Source organism: Schistocerca nitens, chromosome 2, assembly GCF_023898315.1.
Source record: "Schistocerca nitens isolate TAMUIC-IGC-003100 chromosome 2, iqSchNite1.1, whole genome shotgun sequence".
Taxonomy (NCBI): Eukaryota; Metazoa; Arthropoda; class Insecta; order Orthoptera; family Acrididae; genus Schistocerca; species Schistocerca nitens.
The window spans coordinates 683,464,515-683,486,983 of NC_064615.1; the positions used below are offsets into that span (position 1 = coordinate 683,464,515).

At 42.0% G+C, this 22,469-nt stretch overlaps 1 protein-coding gene across 1 annotated transcript in view; it reads left to right on the forward strand.

Moving 5' to 3' along the window:
• LOC126234556 (glutamate receptor ionotropic, kainate 2-like) overlaps positions 1-22,469 on the forward strand; it is a 237,767-nt gene that overhangs the window by 46,957 nt on the left and 168,341 nt on the right. Inside the window, exon 3 of the mRNA XM_049943257.1 lies at positions 19,000-19,173. Within this exon, the coding sequence (XP_049799214.1) occupies positions 19,000-19,173 (174 nt within the window). The remainder of the gene's footprint in view (positions 1-18,999; positions 19,174-22,469) is intronic.

The window sequence follows — 22,469 nt, forward strand, 5'->3', positions numbered from 1 at the left end:
TTGGTACTGAACATGGGTGTCTGTTATTTGTGGTGTGTATTTGTTTTGTCTTTCACTGTTTTTTTTATAATAGTAAGTTACATTTCTCCTTTTTCCTCTGTCTGTAAATTCCCAGTTGCTATTGTAGGTCCTATTGTGATTAAATTTTCTCGCCTCAAAATTACGGACACTCATTGAGGCAGTCCGGAGTTTTCCTGCCGGTTTTCTCTGTTGTTTGATCTCCAATTTTGTTCCCCCCTGTTTCTGTCATCCCACCTGTTTCTATTTCCAAAATTTCTATCGCTGTCTCTGTCATTACCATTATGATCCCTATTACTTCCCCTGTGTTGTGCATGTCTATTGTCTCTGTATTCGCTCCTCTCTCCATACTTGTTTGATTACCACCCCCCTCCCCCTGTTGGTGTTCACCATTGTTAAAATTTTGCATATTCCCTCTTTCTGATGCCATATCCAATTTATCCACATATTTTAAAAAATTTTCCAAAGAACCATCAGACCCATGAAATAAATTCCATTGCAATTTTTCAGGTAGCCTTCTTTTCAGCGCATCTATTTGTGTCATTTCATCAAAAGGTTTATCTAAATGTATTAATTTTCTCAATTAATCTTTACAAAATGCTTTCATGGTGCCCACTCTCCCTCTGAAAATAGGTCCATTTAAAAATTCAGATTTAATCCTCCCCTGTTCAGATTCTGACCAAAATTTGTTTAGGAAGCTTTTCTCAAAATTTACGAAGGTTTCCCACTGATCGAAATTTCGGTTAGCCCAGGATAGGGCCTCCCCTTCAAGACATTTTTTGACAAATTTAATTTTTGAATTATCAGACATTCCCGGCGCAAAACTGTCCTTGCAATGGTGCAAAAAATCAACTGGGTGCAAATTATCACAAGGAAAACTTTTCACTAACAGGTTCGACCATACTGGTCCATCACAGCAAAGGTAAAAAATAATTATGATTGTAGTGTTGCTCACGCTGCTAAATATTGCATTTTCGGGCAACAACAAAGTTATATTATGTGGCAGGTGTCATTAGAGCACAGTTAATAAAGTAATTTCTTGAAATAATGGATAACTAGGCACTCATCTTTTCGTGTTTCCCACGCTGGTCTCGTTGTGAACTCATGACTCAATCGTAGAAAATCTAGGTAGTGATGATTCCAAGCTCGGATGCAAAGAGGCCTAGGTGTTATTCTGCGATATTCAAAAGTTTTATAGATTCGCTTCATAAACCATTCTTGAAGATTAAACTTTTGCAAGTTAGGAAAATGGTGATATAAAAAAGTAATCAGCAGTCCGAATTTACAGGTAAGTTACATTTCTTTTTTATTACTTTTGTTGCAGTATCACGTAACTCGTACCGAAACATCACTTCACAATATAAAACATACTTGAAAATATCTTCCTCACGGTTAAAGTTCACATTTCATAAACTGACTACAATTTGCGTCTTTTTAACATGACTACCAAAGCTTGACTCTCTAATAAACGCTTACGCGCCCAAAAATAAGAGTTACAAGTACGTCAAAGATCATAGTGACGAAAGAAAGAATACACATAAGAATAATATCATTGCAATATATACATATCGATGAATCGAAGTACCTCTACATTAATGAAATCAAATCTGAATGTTGTCACAGAAATATGTTAACTATTTTACAGAAACACAGTAGAATATTGCTGGTATCGAGAGGTTGAGGTGAGGTGCCGTAATGGTTACGTAATTCAAGTACCATTACAACACACAAGTCACCTAATTCCCATAAATTCTGGGGAGGGGGCCGATGAGCTCTGACACCACGTTCAATCACATCCCAGATGTGTTCGATCGGGTTCAGATCTGGCGACTTGGGGGGCCAACATATCTACTGGAACGCGGCACTGTGTTCATCGAACCACTCAGTCACAGTCCTGGCCTTGTGATATGGCGCATTGGCTTGTCGAAAAATGCCACTGCGGGTAACATTATCGTTATGAAGGGGCGTGATAGTCGTTGGCCCTCATGGTGCCTTACACCAGCTCCGCTGGACCCATAGATGCCCGCGTAAATGTTCCCCAGAACATAAAGAGCCGCCTCCAGCTTGCCTCCGTCCCGCGGTACAGGTGTCATGGAGCTGTTGCGTAATGTAGAGTCGCATCGGGAGTCGTCAGACCACGCAACGCTCTGCCACTGCGCCAACCTCCAGTGCCGATGGTCAAGTGCCCATTTCAGTCGTAGTTACCGATGTTGTGGTGTTCACAGTGGCACATGCATGAGTCGTCGCCTATGGAGGCCCATCGTTGAGAGTGTTCGGTGCATTGTGTGCTCAGACATACTTGCACTCTGCCCAACATTAAAGTCTCATGTGGTTTTTGCCATTGTACACCGCCTGTCCTGTTTTATCAGTCTACCCAGCCTATGACGTCCGACATCTGTAAGGAGGGGTGGCCGCACTACCCCACGACGTGTGGACGTGGTTTCACCTCGGTTTCACCACGTGTTGAGGCACTCACCACAGCACTCCTCAAACACCCGTCAAGTCGTGCAGCTTCCGAAATGCTCGTGCCGAGCCTCCGAGCCATCAAAGTCTGCCTTCGGTTAAACTCAGATAGATAGCGAGACCTCCCTATTCTATACGCTTATGTCTGACTAGCAGTCATTCCTCTTCCAGGTGACGCTGCTATCGCCTGGATGGGTTTATACCGATAGTAGCTCAGTGGTCATACAGTCCTTGCCGATCAGTGAGTGTAGCTGGTGGTAAGTTCCTATGAGACCAAATTGCTGAGGTCATCGGTCCCTTGTGTGTAGCTCAAATGGGACTTGAGATACCTGGATCTAGTGAACCCTGAGTAGTTGTAGATGTTGGCTTATTACACTACAAAAATGTTAGAAGACTGGAAAATGCACTTCATTAATGCTGTCTATCAGTAGACGCAGAACTAGACTGAACCTTTTAGGCATAATACATAATGAGAAATGCCTTTAAAGATACATATGAAAATGTAATATATGAATGAAAATGTAAATACTGTTACTTCCAAACCTGCACAATAACTAATTATCCTTAAACTGGCCCTTCAAGTCTACTAGCCAGTAACTATTATGAATTATCATAGTTTTTGTGGATAAATGTGATACTGTATTGAGATTTCAACAAGAACAATCTACAAGCTGAATACTTTAAATCTTTTCTTGGCAGTTATACTTCAGTAAAACTTTAACCATCGTTTTTGAAAAATACTTGGAGTACTTCAAAAACTAGGTTCACTGAATTATTATTATACTGACTACCACAAAAGTTATAATAATTTATTAAGCAAGATTAATACAGAGTGCTTCAAAAAGAATCATCCGACTTGGCACGTCTATATTTCTGAAACTAATAAACATATACAATGAATTTTGTTTTTTGATGAACGGGAAACTCAAAAAAGTTTTTTTCATACCTTTACATAGATGTTCAATATGCCCCAATTGAGATGCACGGCACATGTCAATGCAGTATTCAAATTGTTCCCACACTACGGCGAGCATATCTTGAGTTAGTTTCCACAGCTGAAGTTATGCGATGTCTCTGTTCATTCAGTGTTGTTGGTAACGGATGCACATAAACAGAACCTTTCATAAACCCCCACAAGAAGTAATCACATACAGTCAGGTCCGGTGACCTTGGAAGCCAGTAATGTAAGGCTAAATCATTTGGACCAGTGCGACCGGTCCATCGTTCAGTAATCCTTTGATTTAAAAATTCCCGCACTTCCAGATGCCAGTGTGGCAGTGCCCCATCCTGCTGAAGTCGTTCGAATCAGTCTCCAACTGTGGAAAAAGAAAGTTCTCAAAGATATCGAGATACCTGTAACAGTGTCCTCGGCATAGAAAAATGGACCACACAGCTTTTCCGTGAAACTGCACAAAACACACCTTAAATTTTGGAGAATCTCTCTCATGTTGTACAACTTCATGTGGTTGTTCCGTAACCCATATTCTCATATTACGACGGTTCACCTTTCCATTTAAATGGAATGTTGCCTCGTCACTGAACTCTAAGCGCGGAAGCAAATTGTCATCTTCCATCTTGCCAAGAACGAAATTGCAAAACTCCTCAGGTTGTTCTTTGTCACCTTCACGAAGAGCTTGCAGCAGCTGAATTTTGTATGGTTTCATGTGCAAACGTCGACGGACATGGGGGCATGCTGAGCTGTCGAACATCACGACGAACGGATTTTTGCGGACTCCCTGTGAAACTATGGCGGATGCGTTCGACGTCTGTGTCAGACACTCGGGCACGCCCCGGTGGTTTGCCTTTACACATACAGCCTGTTGCTCGGAAATGTTCATGCCATAGTCTAACGCTCTGCGCTGTAGGAGGATCCACACCATACCTAGTACGAAAGTCACGCTCAACAGTTATTACTGACCCGCTCTGCGCAAAACGTAGAACACAAAATGCTTTCTGTTGTACCGACACCATTTTTACTAGAACTGAAGTGGTTGCACACTGATGCTACCTAGCGGGAACCATGCAAAACTCGAGAGTTTGTTTGCTCTTTCTAACAGTACGTTCTATACGCACATATCTCAAACAACATAATAGTTATGACTTTTTTAAATGGGATGATTCTTTTAGATACACCCTGTACTTTTCAGTACAATGAAATTGTTGCAGCACTTGGAATAGGACCTTGTCTAGGGAAATGACTAAGGATAACATACGGGTACCCGACACAAGGTTTAACGATCACAAACTTAAAAAATACTAACTGGTGCATGCAGTTATACAGTACTTCGCAGAATCGTGGAGATGAAGTGGTGGCAGTATCGATCTCCTGTGTCTCATAGAAAAAAAAAAAAAAAAAAAAAAAAGCCGGCGAAAGTATCCATGGCTCTTTCTGTACAACAAGCTTCGAAAATTCTGTTCTTGGCGTCGTACTTTCGTATTTCAGATCCAAGCAATCAATCCGAACTATGAGCCTAATTTCTTACACAACCGAGGTTACACAAAATAATCTTGCTGCTCTTCTTGCCGCGTTCAGTTCACAAGGTGCGAACACTTTGCCTGCTAGCCACTGACTCTCTCTTGCCACAAAGGAACATTTCAGTTTGATCGCCAAAGCCACCTTTTCTATTCCCGCCACGCACGTTTCATATGCTGATGGAATTCCCTCCAAATTTGACATGATTTCAAACCTGCTTTCCCTATGTATGAACCACTATTACAAGCAAATTTTAACGTTTCCATTCTTTTACAGAATATTATTTTTAAAATTACATCCACAGATTAATTACATTGACATAAATTAATGTAAATATAAAAAAATGTACATAGATGTTACATAAAAGACCTTGGCGATGCAAAATTCACATTAAGCAAAAATGGAAAAAGAAGTTACATAAGACGCATATAGGTATATCGATAAGAGCTCCATGTTTAAGTGATGTTTCCTGTTAAGGAACCTCTAACAGTGCTGGGAGAGAAAAAACTGCAAACACATCCCAACATTATTCACTCCACATAAACAGCACGGGCCATTGTAAATATGTTTAAATTTGGAAATTTCATGATTTAATTCCCTAGATTTCTCGTAAGTTTTCACGAGTACAAAATCTCTAGCTCTGAACTGGTAACTTTAACGTTTTTATCATGCCTCTTAGATATAGCTTCCGATTTTTCCTCCATTCTTTCCCTCACTAATTCCTTTTTCCTGTTCATCCCCAAGTCTACATAGGGTGAAAATTCGAAGGTCTTTTCTATTATGATTTTGCTATTTAGCTTAATTTCTTCTGGTGAAAGACCGATGGATTCATGGTGTAGGACATTCCTGATAACTTCAAATTCCGAAACAAACCTACCTTTTGGTCTACGGTTGTGGTGGCAGTAAGTTCTGCATAATTTACCCTGTTTATACGTATAGCGTTGAACCGAACCACTTTCTGGGTGTTAGGACGAAATATATTTTACCTGCACATTGTAATGCTCCATATCCTCTTTCCAATTATCTGCTGGCACTGATTTAGGTTTTCCTAAGATATTAAAGTATTCTGCAATCCTTCTGAATACTGCTTCAGCTGTTGCCTTCTTGATAGGGTAAAGCTTTATAAATTTGAAAAATACATCTAATACTCCTTAAACATACATACAATGTCCAGAAGTTTTCGGGAGAGGGCCGTACAAATCCACGGACAATAAATCCAGTGTATCTTCCAGTATGTTGTTTTCTAAAAGACCTTGACTTGTTCGATTCGCTACCTTTGCTCTTTGGCAAATGTCACACGAATTTGTATGATCGGTTACTTTCTTGGACGCTTTACTGATTAATGCCATTACACTTGAAAGCTATCTTACACGTTTTTTCGTTCACAGCGTCCGAATGCGAGGTGAAAGTAGTCTGTCACCTCAGTCTCGCCAACATACTTTCCGATAATCCCTACCCAGATTTTTTTATTGATACAAAGGGCATTTAAAGATCTTCTAATATCTAGCAATTTGAGGATAATTTACACTATCACAGTTTTGCTAATGCCTCATGTTTTTACAAATGTATTCAGTTTTCCTTTTCCTAGTGACTTCTTTAATGAACCTCATTTGAGAAGTACCGTCTTCATTATTTTCTTTTGGCACACAGTTTATATCTTCTGGTTATATACATAAGGCATTGGCTACGTAACAGTCAGAGCCTGTGAAATAACAGATTTTGTAATCGAAATATTGAAGGTACAATCCTAACGGGTTAATCTGCCGGTTAATAAGTGGCAATTTTCCAGAAACGTTAATGCTTTATTGTGTGTATGGATGATTATTTTATGCCTCCTTAAATAATTTCGGAATTGTTTCAAACCTCATATGATTGCTAAGGCTTCTCTCTCTGACCTGATATAACTCCTTAATTTAGTCAAATTTAGTTAAAGTTCCTAGTTACGAAGGATATTGTTTTGTAACGTGATTCTTCCATACTAATAGTTTATCGATTCCATACGCACTGTTATTACCACTCATGTGAAAGTGTTACGTTAATACGAGATGGCGTAAAACGTTATTTCTCATTAATTACGATTTTAATGTTTTGAAGTGATCTTGACATTCTTTAGTCCGAATAAAAGCACTATTCTTTCTAAGTATGTTGTTTAGATCTTGCCCCTTTGCAAATATGCTATAAAATCCGCAAAGACCAGGGAAAGCTATAAGGGGAGCCGGAACGATCCATCTCCTCTATATTAATTCTAGCAATTAGAAGAAACATTTTTTCTAAAACTATTAAACATATTAGTCTGAAATTTGGACTACATGTTCAGTGAATATTTTTCTACAAAGTTAAAATGCCAAGTTAAGAAACATGTATTGGTTTTTGTTTTACAATTTTTTTTAAACAGATGATTATTTTTTCTCTAAAATTTTGTACTTTTTCTTCTATGACTCTTGAATTATACAATATTTTCTTACAATTTGTTATAAAAATGAAGGAAAAGAAGTAAACAATATTGTGTATAAATTTCATTGATATACTGTTAGCAGCTTTTGAGAAAATGTTCCTCAAAGATGAAAATTTTAGATTTGCGGGAAATGGCTTCAAAAGTTTTTTAATACATTCCTGTCCCATATGATGGATTATCAGCATCCTCTTCTTTTTTCAGTGTTAGTTTACTTTTCACTGGTCTTTTATTCCCATTTGCTGCATGTTGTAGGCTTTTGTCTCTTCTTCTTGCACCTCTTAGTCTTTGTTCATCAATTAGGCGCATTGTGGAAATGGTGTTGTGTCCTGGTTGGAAACCTAAACGTTTCAGCACATCACATTTGATAATGTTTCCTTCATTTATGTGGCCACTGCATCATACACTCCAAAATGCAATGTTTTTATCTGTACAACACTCTTTTAGGAATCCTAATCCAAATTAAATTATTTACACTTTCATTTGGATTTTGTGTTTTCCCATATAAATACTTTTCCAATAAACTTGGCTGTGATAAACTCTGAATATAGGTTTAATTACATCAATTACAGCATTTGGCAAACTCTTTTTATGGGCATATTCCTTTCCTGATTGGTACTTACACCAGTCGTCACCTGTGGGACACAGTGCATGTTGTGGGTGCCCATTTGTTGATGCAGTATGAAAAAATAATGCCCATACTGCTCTCCTCATATGCTCAATGCTTCTTGTATTTTGCCTAATTGCACACCCATAATACCTCTGCAATCTATCAGTTGCTTCATCTGTCAATCTTCCTCTTCCTCCAAGGATCTTACCATCACTAAGCTTCTGTCTGCTTTAGTTTGCGCAAGTGAGCCCCATGCACTTCTGCACATGTCCAATGCACTCCTGTTTTTTTAATGCGAATTTCATTGCCATAAGGTTTGAGTTCATCTACAGCCTTATATCCCTTAGAATCACCATCTCCTAGATAGTTAGTGTATCGTACATTATACCACTCCTGTGATCTGGGAAAAATTGCTTTCACTCCCTTTACTTCCATTGCTCCACCTGTGCCGTGAAAATTTGCTTCACAACTTTCACTGTGTTCGTCCTTGGTATTGCCCTTACATTTACAATGTTTTGAGAGAATAGCAACTTCAATTACTTAGCAACTGTCTCCACTGGTAGCTGTCACAACTACATTTAGAGATTTATGACCTCTACGTTGCCATGATCCATCTAAAGCAACAGTTAAATCTCTACATTTCCATTATCTGTCACAGCTTCTTCAACTGCTTACTTAATTGTTGCTTGAACAATATCTTCAGCAGAAGATCCCACCAATTTATTATAAAATCCAAACTTGGTTGATGGGTTTGGCAAGTTTATAATTCCACATAACATCGTCCCTGCAGCGCTGCCCTTGCCAATGCAACGCAAGCCATACACCAGCCTAACATTTATATCATACACCTTCTTTCCACTATTACCACTACGAGAAATACTGTTAGAATTAGAAAACGAAACTTCTGCAGCAAATTTGTTATACTTCAATAACATTTTACGTACCAAACCAATGTTTGAAGTTATTTTAAATTCCAGTCCTCTTTCTTTGGCAAACTTGGCATAATATGTTATGTTTCAAAATATTAGAGAGCAAGGAAATGTTAATTATTTCATTCACATCATTACTATCACTTTCATAGTTTTCAAATTTTTCTTTGCTGTACAAAGTTTCTTGCTGGAAGAAGTTCTATCACATTCATTTTGAGTAGTCGGTGAAGCAGTCTGAGCAGCATCTCCCTTCGAAACAACAAAAGATTTCTTCTTCCACTCATTGTGCCTTTTCTTAAACACTCGATTGCTGAATCGGGGCATATTGATATCCACAAACCAAATACGTAAAACAGGTACGAGCGAAATTTGTCAAATACCCAAAAGTGAACAGCTAAACAACACAAAGAAAACTCCACAAGCCAACACACACGGTATAGCGTTTATGTTTACCGATATGAACAGTCACTTGTCACAGGGATAAAGCCATAAAACGTTGGAAAACAAAACACTGTTTAATTCGGCGAAGATACCGTGCTTGCAGCCAGCGAGCGGCGCCTCAGAGGTGACACACCAAGTCGCTACAACCGTTTCGCGTCACGTCAACTGTGCAGCGAAAAAAAACTCACTTAGAATTCACTTAGAAGGGTGAAACTTGATTTGTTTTATTCAGGAAACTCCAAATAATTTTATAATGAAAAAACCAAAAATGTTAATTTTGTCATTTTCATCGTTCCGGTTTCCTTAAGCTGCTTTTTGTTCTTGAGTGAAGGGCATTTTTCAATAGCATTTAATTTTTCTGGGTCCTTGCCAATCTTGGAAGTGTTAATGACATATCCCATAATTTTATCTCCCTTTTCACAGATTCACACTATTTCAGTTTTAATGTCATCCCTTCCCCCTTGAAGAGCCGAGAATATGTAGCATATCAGAAAAGAGTGCAGAACTTGTTTGTAACTTTGGATGAGCAGCTCATCTAGGTGGCAATTACTATCGTCAGGTGCCGGAAGACTTCCGCTTACCTCTGCGCTCTAAAAAAGTTTCGCAACATATTTCCACAGGATGCGAAACGCAAACTTGTGTAATGCCTCGTTTATCGGACCTCCTCTATTCTGATGTAATTCAATGCGGCACTATCACTGAAAATACTTGACATTTAGAACTAACCATGAATACTTGTGTGCGTTACGCCAGCAACATCCATCGATATGACCATGTCTGTGCTTCATAGATGCAAATAGCTTGGTTGAGGCCAGAGAAGTTACGGGACGTCTACGTCACCGGCTTCTGAGTGCGCAAACACCACAGTACCTCGCATCAGAGATTAAATTCCTGTCACTTCATCATAGACGAAACACGAGGTCCCTCTTACCTAGTATCCTAGCTGCACCCGTTCATAAAACAAGAACTTTTGCAAACTTCTTCGCTATTGCTGCTGTCTGCCTATGGAGCAAGCTGCCGTTAATCCTGCACACAATTCAATGCCCTGTTGCTTTTAACCTCCTCAGTCGTGTCGCATACATGCTACATCCAACCTTCATTTTTTTCTGTGTCAGGAAATTAACTAAACTTGCTGTGCCTGCTTAGAGCGTATATTTTACATTATGTTCTCTCTATGCGACACATGCTTTCGTTCATGCAAGGTCCCTGTAGGTTTCAGCGTCTGTTCCAAGAAAGCTGTTTCTCGAAATTTTAGCGCGATTCGAGAAATAAAGGTAATTACTGTTGAATTTTAGCAGTGTTGAACTAGAACGTGTTTAGAGTATGCTCCGAACGGGTAATAAACCCTGCACTATCGAATAAGTGATCATTTATTTGCTGGTTAACAATACGGCTGTACATTTATTTCGGTGTAACACCGGATCTACATTCGGCTACGATCTGTACGTCCACATTCACGAGGGAGAATACAAGAGGAAGAAGAGGATGAAGAAGAAGAGGAGGAATGTGATAACAAAGATCACATACTTCCAGGGAGGAAACACACCAAAACACCAAAGCTGTGATATGACCAACAGTAAAGATTTTCCAAGCCTTATATCTACCTGAGATCATAAATGAAACCCAGAAATCTCATTTCAGATGTGGGTTGCGTGGATGTAAGGGTTTTACATTTGTTCAGTGCAGTAAATACGTGTTCTTGCTTCACAGAAAAAGGGAACGGGTTTTGAAATTCCATAAATGATTAACAGAGCTCGCCTTCAAAAGTAAGTTGCGCATGGTTTCGCACGCTGGGACGCGTTGGTGGAAGAGAGAATATTTTGTGGGCGTCCTGAAGGATACCTGTGCTGCTGTGTGGGTAAAAATCAGGAGCATCACAGTGTGTGAGTAAAAGGGCACGGCAACTGGAAATATGCTGGAAAGTTGAAATACGCGGAGTAGTACAACTGTTGTAGGTAAAACGTGTAAATTGCACCTCGATTCACCTTGAAATTCTGGCGGTGTACGGAACAAATGCAATGTCATGTCCAACCGTTGGGAAATGATGGCAACAATTTGACCGTGACCGCATTGCGTGGGCAATGCTGACCGAAAAGGAGGGCCGTCTACATCGACCCAGAGGACAAAGTCCATGCAATCAAGGAACCTAATTCGCAGCAATGGCAGGTTTTTCCAGGATGAGGAAGTTCACACAGCGGTTCTCCAACGTCTCCGTGATCAAGGTTGGTTGGTTGTTTTCGGGAAGACCAGACAGCGAGGTCATCGGTCTCATCGGATTAGGGAAGGACAGGGAAGGAAGTCGGCCGTGCCCTTTGAAAGGAACCATCCCGGCATTTGCCTGGAGCGCTTTAGGGAAATCACGGAAAACCTAAATCAGGATGGCCGGACGCGGGATTGAACCGTCGTCCTCCCGAATGCGAGTCCAGTGTCGAATCACTGCGCCACCTCGCTCGGTCTTCCGTGATCAAGGTGCGGATTTCTGTCGGCGAGAAACTGAACGATAGGTAACGTCTCGATCACAGTTTACAGAGACTTGGTGACTGTGCTGAAAAATAGAGTCATGTAGACTGCCATCTACAATAAATATGATTGCGCGTAGATCTAAAACGCAACTGTTTAACTTTCAGTCTATAAGATCAAGTGGACACTCTATCACAATAATATCAACAGATCACAAGAAGCGTTTCCTCCATTATGGACTCTGATAGGCACATAGAAATTTAATAAAGGAATGTCTGAAGTCGTGCTGGAGGAAATTGACACCAAGAATCCTGCAGGGCTGTCCATAAATCCGTAAGGGTAGGAGAGGGTAGAGATCTCTTCTGAGCAGCACTTTGCATACACTCCAGATATGCTCAGTAATGTTCATGTCAGGAGAGTTTGGTGCCCAGGTGAAGTGTTTAAACTCGGCAGAACGTTCCTGGAGTCACTCTGTAGTAATTATGGACGTGTGTGTGTGTTTGTGTGTGTGTGGGAGGGGGGTTCGCATTGTCCTGCTGGAATTGTCCAAGTCCGTCGGAAAGCGCAATGGACATGAATGGGTGCAGGTGATTAGACAGGGTGCTTACGTACGTGTCACCTGTCAGAGTAGTATCTAGACGTATCAACGGTCACGTATCACTCCAACTGCACACGTCCCACAGCATTACACAGCCTCCACCAGCTTAAACAGTCCCCTGCTGATATAGAGGGTCCATGGATTCGTGAGATTGTCTCCATACCCCATCGTCAATCCAGGCAACACGTTTCCAGTCATCTACAGTCAAATGTCGGTATTGACGGGCCCAGGCGAGGCATAAAGCTCTGTCTCGTGCGATCATCAAGGGCACATGAGTGAGCTTCGGCTCCGAAAGCCCATATCAATGATGTTTCGTTGAATGATTCGCACGCTGATACTTCTTGACGGGCCAGCACTGAAATATGCAGCAATTTGCGGAAGGGCTGCATTTAATGTCACGTTGAACTATTCTATTCAGTCGTCGTTGGTCCAGTTCTTGCAGGACCTTTTTCCGACCACAGCGATGTTGGAGATTTGATGTCTTACTGGATTCCTGATATTCACGGCACAGTCATGAAATGGTCGTACGGGAAAATACCCACTTCTTCGCTACCTCGGAGATGATGTGTCCTATCGCTCATGCGCACAACGTTCAAACTCACGTAAATCTTAATAATGTGGGATTGTAACAGATCTTTGGACTGCGCCAGACACTTGTTGTCTTACGTAGGTGTTGTCGACTGCAGCGCCGTATTCTGCCTGTTTACATATCTCTGTATTTGAATACGCGTCCCTATACCAGTGTATTTAGCGTGTACACACACACACACACAACACACACACACACACACACACACACACACACACACACACACACATATATATATATATATATATATATATATATATATATATATATATATATATATATATATATATATATATATATAGGGTGTTACAAAAAGGTACGGCCAAACACAAAGAAAGAGAATATGTTATGTGGACATGTGTCCGGAAACGCTTAATTTCTATGTTAGAGCTCATTTTAGTTTCGTCAGTATGTACTATACTTCCTCGATTCACCGTCAGTTGGCCCAATTGAAGGAAGGTAATGTTGACTTCGGTGCTTGTGTTGACATGCGTCTCATTGCTCTACAGTACTAGCATCAAGCACATCAGTACGTAGCATCAACAGGTTAGTGTTCATCATGAACGTGGTTTTGCAGTCGGTGCAATGTTTACAAATGCGGAGTTGGCAGATGCCCATTTGATGTATGGATTAGCACGGGGCAATAGCCGTGGCGCGGTACGTTTGTATCGAGACAGATTTCCAGAACGACGGTGTCCCGACAGGAAGACGTTCGAAGCAATTGATCGGCGTCTTAGGGAGCACGGAACATTCCAGCCTATGACTCGCGACTGGGGAAGATATAGAATGACGAGGTCACCTGAAATGGACAAGGCAGTTCTTCATGCAGTTGACGATAACCCTAATGTCAGCGCCAGAGAAGTTGCTGCTGTACAAGGTAACGTTGACCACGTCACTGTATGGAGAGTGCTACGGGAGAACCAGTTGTTGCCGTACCATGTACAGCGTGTGCAGGCACTATCAGCAGCTGATTGGCCTCCACGGGTACACTTCTGCGAATGGTTCATCCAACAATGTGTCAATCCTCATTTCAGTGCAAATGTTCTCTTTACGGATGAGGCTTCATTACAACGTGATCAAATTGTAATTTTTCACAATCAACATGTGTGGGCTGACGAGAATCCGCACACAAGTGTGCAATCACGTCATCAACACAGATTTTCTGTGAACGTTTGGGCAGGCATTGTTGGTGATGTCGTTCCACCTACGCTCAATGGAGCACGTTATCATGATTTCATACGGGATACTCTACCTGTGCTGCTAGAACATGTGCCTTTACAAGTACGACACAACATGTGGTTCATGCACGATGGAGCTCCCGCACATTTCAGTCGAAGTGTTCGTACGCTTCTCAACAACAGATTCGGTGACCGATGGATTGGTAGAGGCGGACCAATTCCATGGCCTCCACGCTCTCCTGACCTCAACCCTCTTAACTTTCATTTATGGGGGCATTTGAAAGCTCTTGTCTACGCAACCCCGGTACCAAATGTAGAGACTCTTCGTGCTCGTATTGTGGACGGCTGTGATACAATACGCCATTCTCCAGAGCTGCATCAGCGCATCAGGGATTCCATGCGACGGAGTGTTGATGCGTGTATTCTCGCTAACGGAGGACATTTTGAACATTTCCTGTAACAAAGTGTTTGAAGTCACGCTGGTACGTTCTGTTGCTGTATGTTTCCATTCCATGATTAATGTGATTTGAAGAGTAGTAGTAAAATGAGCTCTAACATGGAAAGTAAGCGTTTCCGGACACATGTCCACATAACATCTTTTCTTTATTTGTGTGTGAGGAATGTTTCCTGAAAGTTTGGCCGTACCTTTTTGTTACACCCTATATATATATAAACAGTTAAAATATGGCATACCACACAGGTATATGCGGCCAGCCCATTACAGGGATGTTATTGCCATGTAACCACTGCGCCACAGGGCGTGCATTATGAACAGATGCTCGATGGTGTTGAAGGATGCAATCGCCATCCCCGAATTGCTCTTCAATAGTGGGAAGAAAGAAGGTGCTTAAAACATCAATGTAGGCCTGTACTGTTATATTGCCACGCAAAACAACTAGGGGTGCAAGCCCCCTCCATTAAAAACACGACCACATCGTAACACCACCGCCTCCGAATTTTTCTGTTGGCGCTACATACGCTGGCAGATGACGTTCACCGGTCATTCGCCATACCCACACCCTGCCATCAGATCGTCGCATTGTGTACCGTGATTATTCACTCCACATGACGCTTTTCCATCGTTCAATCGTCCAATGTTTACGCTTCTTACACCAAGCGAGGTATAATTTGGCATTTACATGCGTGATGTTTGGCTCGACCATGAAATCCAAGTTTTCTCACCTCCCGCCAAACTGTCGTAGTACTTGCAATGGATCCTGATTCAGTATGGAATTCCTGTGTGATGGTCTGGATAGATGTCTGCCTATTACACATTACGACACTCTTCAACTGTCGGCGGTGTCAGTCAGCAGACGAGGTCGGCCTGTGTGCTTTTGTGCTGTATGTGTCCCTTCACGTTTCCACTTCCTTATCACATCGGAAACAGTGGACCTAGGGATGTTCAGGAGTGTAGAAATGTCGCTTACAGACGTATGACACAAGTGACACCCAATCACTTGACCACATTCAAAGTCCGTGAGTTCCGCAGAGCACCCCATTCTGCTCTCTGACGATTTCTAATGACTACTGAGGTCGCTGATATGGAGTACCTGGCAACAGGTGGCAGCACAATGCACCTAATATGAAAACTTATGTTTTTGGGGGTGTCCGAATACTTTTGATCACAAAGTGTATATTTATGCCTCTCAGCTGTTAATTTATAAATGAAGTACATCAAATTAATTTCTGAAAACGTGCCGTTACTAGGATGAAAAAGGTATTTAAATCTTGATGTAGCATATATCTTTCATGCCCTAAATTTTGGCGAATCACAACAAATTTTTAAATCTAGTATTTTAGTCTTATTTTGTCCCAGAACAATGCACTGATCCCAGTAAAAAAGCTTTCATTCATAAACCTAAACCCAGGATAGAGAAGGTTAAAAAGCTGAAGCACTTCCTTCTGTTGGCTTCATAACATTTTCCCAAACATAAGCGTCTGTCGCCAATTTTCTCTCTGTCAAATAGTAAAGTCGGTGCTCCTATCATCTCTCAGTTGCATTTCCTTCTCTTTCCATTTCTCTGTGACACAATCCACTTCTTTTCCCCTTTTTTTGTGTTACCACGTTCCTCTTTCTCCTACCCCTCTCTTTCACGCATATTGCTACTAACACTCGTAATTAAAACTTGCCTTCCTGTATTTAGCATTTGTTATTGTACTTCTCAGGTGCGACTGTAAACTTCGTGTGTATTTTTCTATCTGTACTATTGTAATTTTGAATCTCCAAGTGTAGTTAAAATTTTTAGTCGTAATTTATGTCACATAAAATCTATAGAAAGTTAAATGTAAGAGCGGGCCTGATAGTTCTAATCTTGAAAGTTAAATATACTCACTTTCACAAAAAACAGAACGCCTTGAACGACTAGAGATAGGACGTTCATATTGACAGGACACGTACATTACTATGTTCTGCAGAAATGATTAACATTTGAACCGTGTCATCCCGCGCGTTCAAGATTAACATCGATACCCCAGCGCAACACCGCCTACCGGTAAAACGTGCCTTTCGCTCTCGTTGCCGATATAAATCACAGGTAACGGATCAGTGTGTTTTGAGCAGACACGCAGGATGCCTCACAGACATGTGCGCGAACCTTACCCTCAAATCAACGAGTCAGCTTGTGTGAGACAAAGTGTTCCGGTAGTGCGACGGGTGTGTGCCGAATGGTCCACGGGAGGCCCTAGAACAGGATGAGATGGGCCAGGCCTCACTACCCATACCACCCCCAGAGAAGATCGGCACCTCATCCGAATGGCACTGCACGACAGATTTGCGTCCTTCTCGGCTCTCGGGCAGCTGTGAAACAGTGTAACACATCGCACTCTATCAGGGGTGATAGACTGTCGGCATGGATTACTTTCACGAATGAGCAGAAACATGCTAGACGCCAATGGTTTATGGAGCGACGTCACTAGGGACGGGAATGGCATCAGATAGTGTTTTCGGATTTATCCAGGTTCTGTTTGTTTGAAAATGATGGCCGCATTTTGGTTCGCCGCAGACAGGGGGAGTGGCATCACAGTGACTGCACCCAGACAAGACATACAGCGGTAATTCAAAGCCTTATGGTGTGGTGTGCTATTGTGTACAACCACAAATCACAGTTGGTGTACCGGCCGCTGTGACCGAGCGGTTCTAGGCGCTTCAGTCGGGAACCGCACTGCTGCTACGGTCGCAGGTTCAACTCCTGCCACGGGCATGGATGTGTGTGATGTCCTTAGGTTAGTTAGGTTTAAGTAGTTCTAAGTCTAGGGGACTGATGACCTCAGATGTTAAATCGCGTAGTGCTTACAGCCATCTGAACCACAGTTGGTGCGTGTCCAAGGCACTGTGAACAGTGTGGCTTTAGCGAATGACATTCTGCGACCCGTTGCCATAGCCCTTCTGCATAGCACCCCAGGAGCTATTTTTCAGTAAGACAATGCACGACCACATGTTACCGCACCTCCTTAGTGTCACAGGATGTCAGCCTTTTGCCCTGGCACGCCAGATCACTAGACCTGTCGTCAATCGAAAATGTGTGGGATATGGTGAAACTTAGGGGGGGGGGGGCTTATGGGCGCTGAACATCGAGGTCATCAGCGCTGTGAAACAGGCTGAAACACTGTGACCCAGTGCCAACCACCACAGAAGAACTTTGGAACTAGGTGAATGCAGCATGGATGGCTATACCACAGGACGCCATTCGCGCCTTATACTTGCCGGTGCCATCAGACATGGAACAAGTTATAAGGGCCCATGGCAGACCCTGTGCCTGCTGCGCAACGGGACACATTCTGAACCCCCACGACTGGAATGCTAATAATTTCGGCAGAATATCCGAGTACTACGACTCACACCCCGTCTTCACAGCTTTACTTCTGCCAGTACCTCGTTTCCTACCTTCCAAACTTCACAGAAGCTCTCCTGCGAACCTTGCAGAACTAGCACTGCTGAAAGAAAGGATATTGCAGACACATGCCTTAGCCACAGCCTTTGGCATGTTTTCAGAATGAGATTTTTACTCTGCACCAGACTGTGCGCTGATATGAAACTTCCTGGCAGATTAAAACTGTGTGTCATGTCTCCGCAACATCTTTTCTTTCAGGAGTGCTAGTTCTGCAAGGTTCGCAGGAGAGCTTCTGTAAAGTTTGGAAGGTAGGAGACGAGGTACTGGCAGAAGTAAAGCTGTGAAGACGGGGCGTGAGTCGTGCTTGGGTAGCTCCGTTGGTAGTGCACTTACCCGCGAAAGGCAAAGGTCCCAGTTCGAGTCTTGGTCTGGCACACAGTTTTAATCGGCCAGGAAGTTTCCCATCAGCGCACACCCCGCTGCAGAGTGAAAATCTCATTCTGAAAAACATGCCCAAGGCTGTGGCTAAGCCATGTCTCCGCAATATCCTTTCTTTCAGGAGTGCTAGTTCTGCAAGGTTCGCAGGAGAGCTTCTGTGAAGTTTGGAAGATAGGAGACGAGGTACTGGCAGAAGTAAAGCTGTGAATACGGGGCGTGAGTCGTGCTTGGGTAGCTCAGTTGGTGGAGCACTTGCCCGCGAAAGTCAATGTCCCGAGTTCGAGTCTCGGTCCGGCACACAGTTTTAATCTGCCAGGAAGTTTCATATCAGCGCACAATCCGCTGCAGAGCGAAAATCTCATTCTGGATACGAGTATTAGTCTACATATGCTGTGAATATGACCATCCTATCTCTAGTTGTTCAAGGTGTTCTGTTTTTCTGAACACGAGTGTAAATAATAAATAAAAACGTTTGCAGCACTGGTATTAGTCGGTGTAAAAGACGCCCGTGGTGTTTCAGCCGGGCTGTTCGAAGAGGGCGCGCCCCCGGAGTGGGCGTTCGCCTTCCAGTCGGCTGTGGACGCCATCAACCGGCAGACGGCGTCGTGGGCGCCGCAGCGCGTGTTCCGGCCCACGCTGGAGCCCGTCCTCAGGACGCTCAGTCGCGGCGACAGCTTCGGCACCGGCCGCGCAGGTCAGCCTCCCCGTCCGCCCTGACTGCTACAGCTCACCTCCCAGCTTCGTTCTCCATGTTGTGGGACTAGCCGGTTTTTTCCCCACAGCTCAGGCTGCGCAGGTCACTCACTGCCGATTTCTGAAAGTATGTTACGAGCCAAGGGCCACCACTGCAAAATTTGCTTTGGACAACACAGTAGTCTGCAGAGGATATTGACATTGTCTTTCCCCGACCACACGCCCGACTCACCGAAGTTCGGTAGTGCTCCTACGGTTTAATTTGGAATTCAAAGCCTGATGCAGCTTTATTTGTTCATCGACACAAAATATTTCCAGAGGCCACAGTAAGTCATGCAGTCTGAATACCAAAGGTCAGCCGAGCCTTTGATACTTCTGAATCTTATATATGCGACAACTATGCCATAAGTCGGGTGTAGAAAAATATCCGCTACCAGTAACAATGAAAGGTTATTTATTTGTCACACGACCGGTTTCGGGCTTGCGCGCATCCTCAGGTGTTTATTGTTTTGGTTGGCAGGAGAGCTAAGTGTTACTAGAGGAGGCGGAAAGGCACGCGTTTTAGCTCACGCAGGCTGGCGTGAGGTCTGGAACAGGACAAGGAAACTAGAATTTAGAAAAACGGACGTAGCTGATGGAATACTTAACTTTAATCCATTAATGGTGAACGTCGGCCTGAACGGTACATGATTCACAATATCAATAGTAACTGATAATGGCGCCTTGCTAGGTCGTAGAAAATGGCGTAGCTGAAGGCTATGCTAAACTATCGTCTCGGCAAATGAGAGCGTATTTTGTCAGTGAACCATCGCTAGCAAAGTCGGTTGTACAACTGGGGCGAGTGCTAGGAAGTCTCTCTAGACCTGCCGTGTGGCGGCGCTCGGTCTGCAATCACTGATAGTGGCGACACGCGGGTCCGACGTATAATTAAAAAATGACAGCTAGAACTGTTTTGAGCCACACTGTTGTCAGAGAACTTAGATCTAGGAGGTACAATACTGCTACACACATGAAATTTTGAAAGCTATTACACATTATACAATGACAGTTACAGCTTGTGTTTACAATATAATTGTTACAAATTACGATAATGACACTTGGAATGTTGTATGACTGCTACATCTAATTTCCATCGAATATTACTTTGTTATTAGAGCTTTCAAAATTTCATGTGTGTAACATTATCGCACCTCCTAGATCTAAGTTCTCTGACAACAGTGTGGCTCAAAACAGTTCTAGCTGTCATTTTTAATTTGTAATAGCTTTGAGTAATTTCATATATATAACATCATTGTACTTCCTAGATCTAAGTTCTCCGACAAAAATGTGAATCAAAACATTTCAAAATGTGTATCAAAAAACTCGCAGTCTATAATAACTTTTTAAATTTCTATATATGAAACACCCTTGCACTTCTTGTGGCTAAGTTCTATGACCATAACCTACAAGTTTCTGTATGAGCAACATCTTTACATCTGCTACATCTAAGTTCTTTGGCGACAGCCCACGTGTTTGTATGTAAACATAGTGTATTTAAAGAGTGCACCTCATAATAGTAAAATATGAAGCTATACTTGGTAAAACTAAAATATGGACGTGAAAATGACAATAAGTGTGTAACTAAGTGGCAAAACTGTCACCACAGTATAACTGTAATAATGGTGCTTCATCTTTATGTAAGTACAGATATATTTTCGTCAAAGGTTGCCTTACCACTTACAATTGTCCCACTTGTATCTGTGTAGTCACCAACAAATAATTTTTTGTATTTATACAGTGATCTCCAACAGTATAAACATGTCAATGAATGTATAAACACCTGAGGATGGGAGCAAGCCCGAAACCGGTCGTGTGACAGATAAATAACCTTTTATTGTGACTGGAAGCGGATATTTTTCTACACCCGATAAAGGAACAGTCACGGAGTTCGACAGCATCCACTATGGATAAAATTCATTTTATGTCATAAGTACTCGTAATTTTCGAAATAATAAAATCGTTTGTAGAAGGCTTTGTCAACAAGACACATTTTCAGTTTCCTTCTCACTTATATTCCCTTGGTAGAGACCCTACATTACTGAGTAACATTTTCTTCGCAGCGTAAATTATCCTTTATTCAGCCAAAGTAAATTTCGTGAAAGACGATGAAAGATCATTATTTTGTCAAACATTTTAATTACAAACCTCATTAGAGGTTCGTTCATAGACATCATGGAAGTTGATGAGAATTTGAGTTTAGTTTTTAATTTTCAGCAGCTAAGAAGCATGCTGTGGAATTCAGATAAGGCAGTTCTAATCTTGAAGATAATCCCCTCGGAGGATGTCCCAGAACTGCAGGCACAGATGAAGACGACGTGAAAGTACACACATTAATACTCGACAACCGGAGAAAAAATGGCTCTGGGCACTATGGGACTTAACATCTATGGTCATCAGTCCCCTAAAACTTAGAACTACTTAAACCTAACTAACCTAAGGACATCACACAACACCCAGTCATCACGAGGCAGAGAAAATCCCTGACCCCGCCGGGAATCGAACCCGGGAACTCTGGCGTGGGAAGCAAGAGCGCTACCGCACGACCACGAGCTGCGGACACAACCGGAGACCAAAGGCACTGACGTTACAGGCAAATCAGAAGAAAAGAACGCCGTACATTTTTTATGAACAGCTGAACGAAAATTTCTGCGAGAAGAAAAGAGTTTGATTGCAGATTAAAAAGCTTCCTTCCCTCAACACAGTGAAAGGCGATTTCAGAATGGGAAAAAGGAAGATTTTTAAGTATAGAGTGTAGAAACAGGCATCATATTCTTAGGATTTTGTATTCCCCGATTTCCACCTGTTCTCACATCTAGGGAAATTTATGGTTGGGAAATGTTTTGGGTGCTATGAACACACTGTGACTGTTGTAGATGGATATTTCGCGCATCTTCTAGAACCGCTCATCAGAGATAGAACTACTCGCTAATGAACCGCTTGACGACATGTTTTGTCCATAAAGAGGAACTACGGAAAATAAGGCAGTTTTTTGACAAATAAAAGGACTGTCAGGCGTTACTCCTTGACGTACACAGTCGCCATCATTCTATAATTCTGGTCACTATTTAATGAAATAAAATTATTATACAAATATTTATTTATTATGTGGAAAAAGAAATAAAATGAATGAAGGTGGATGAAAATGGAGGGGAGAAATGTTACTTTAAATTGTTTTTGTTATTTGCTCTTTCAGTACGAACTTTGTTGTAGAACCCCTTATTTACATGTGGTAATAAAAATTCATTTAGACAGAATTAA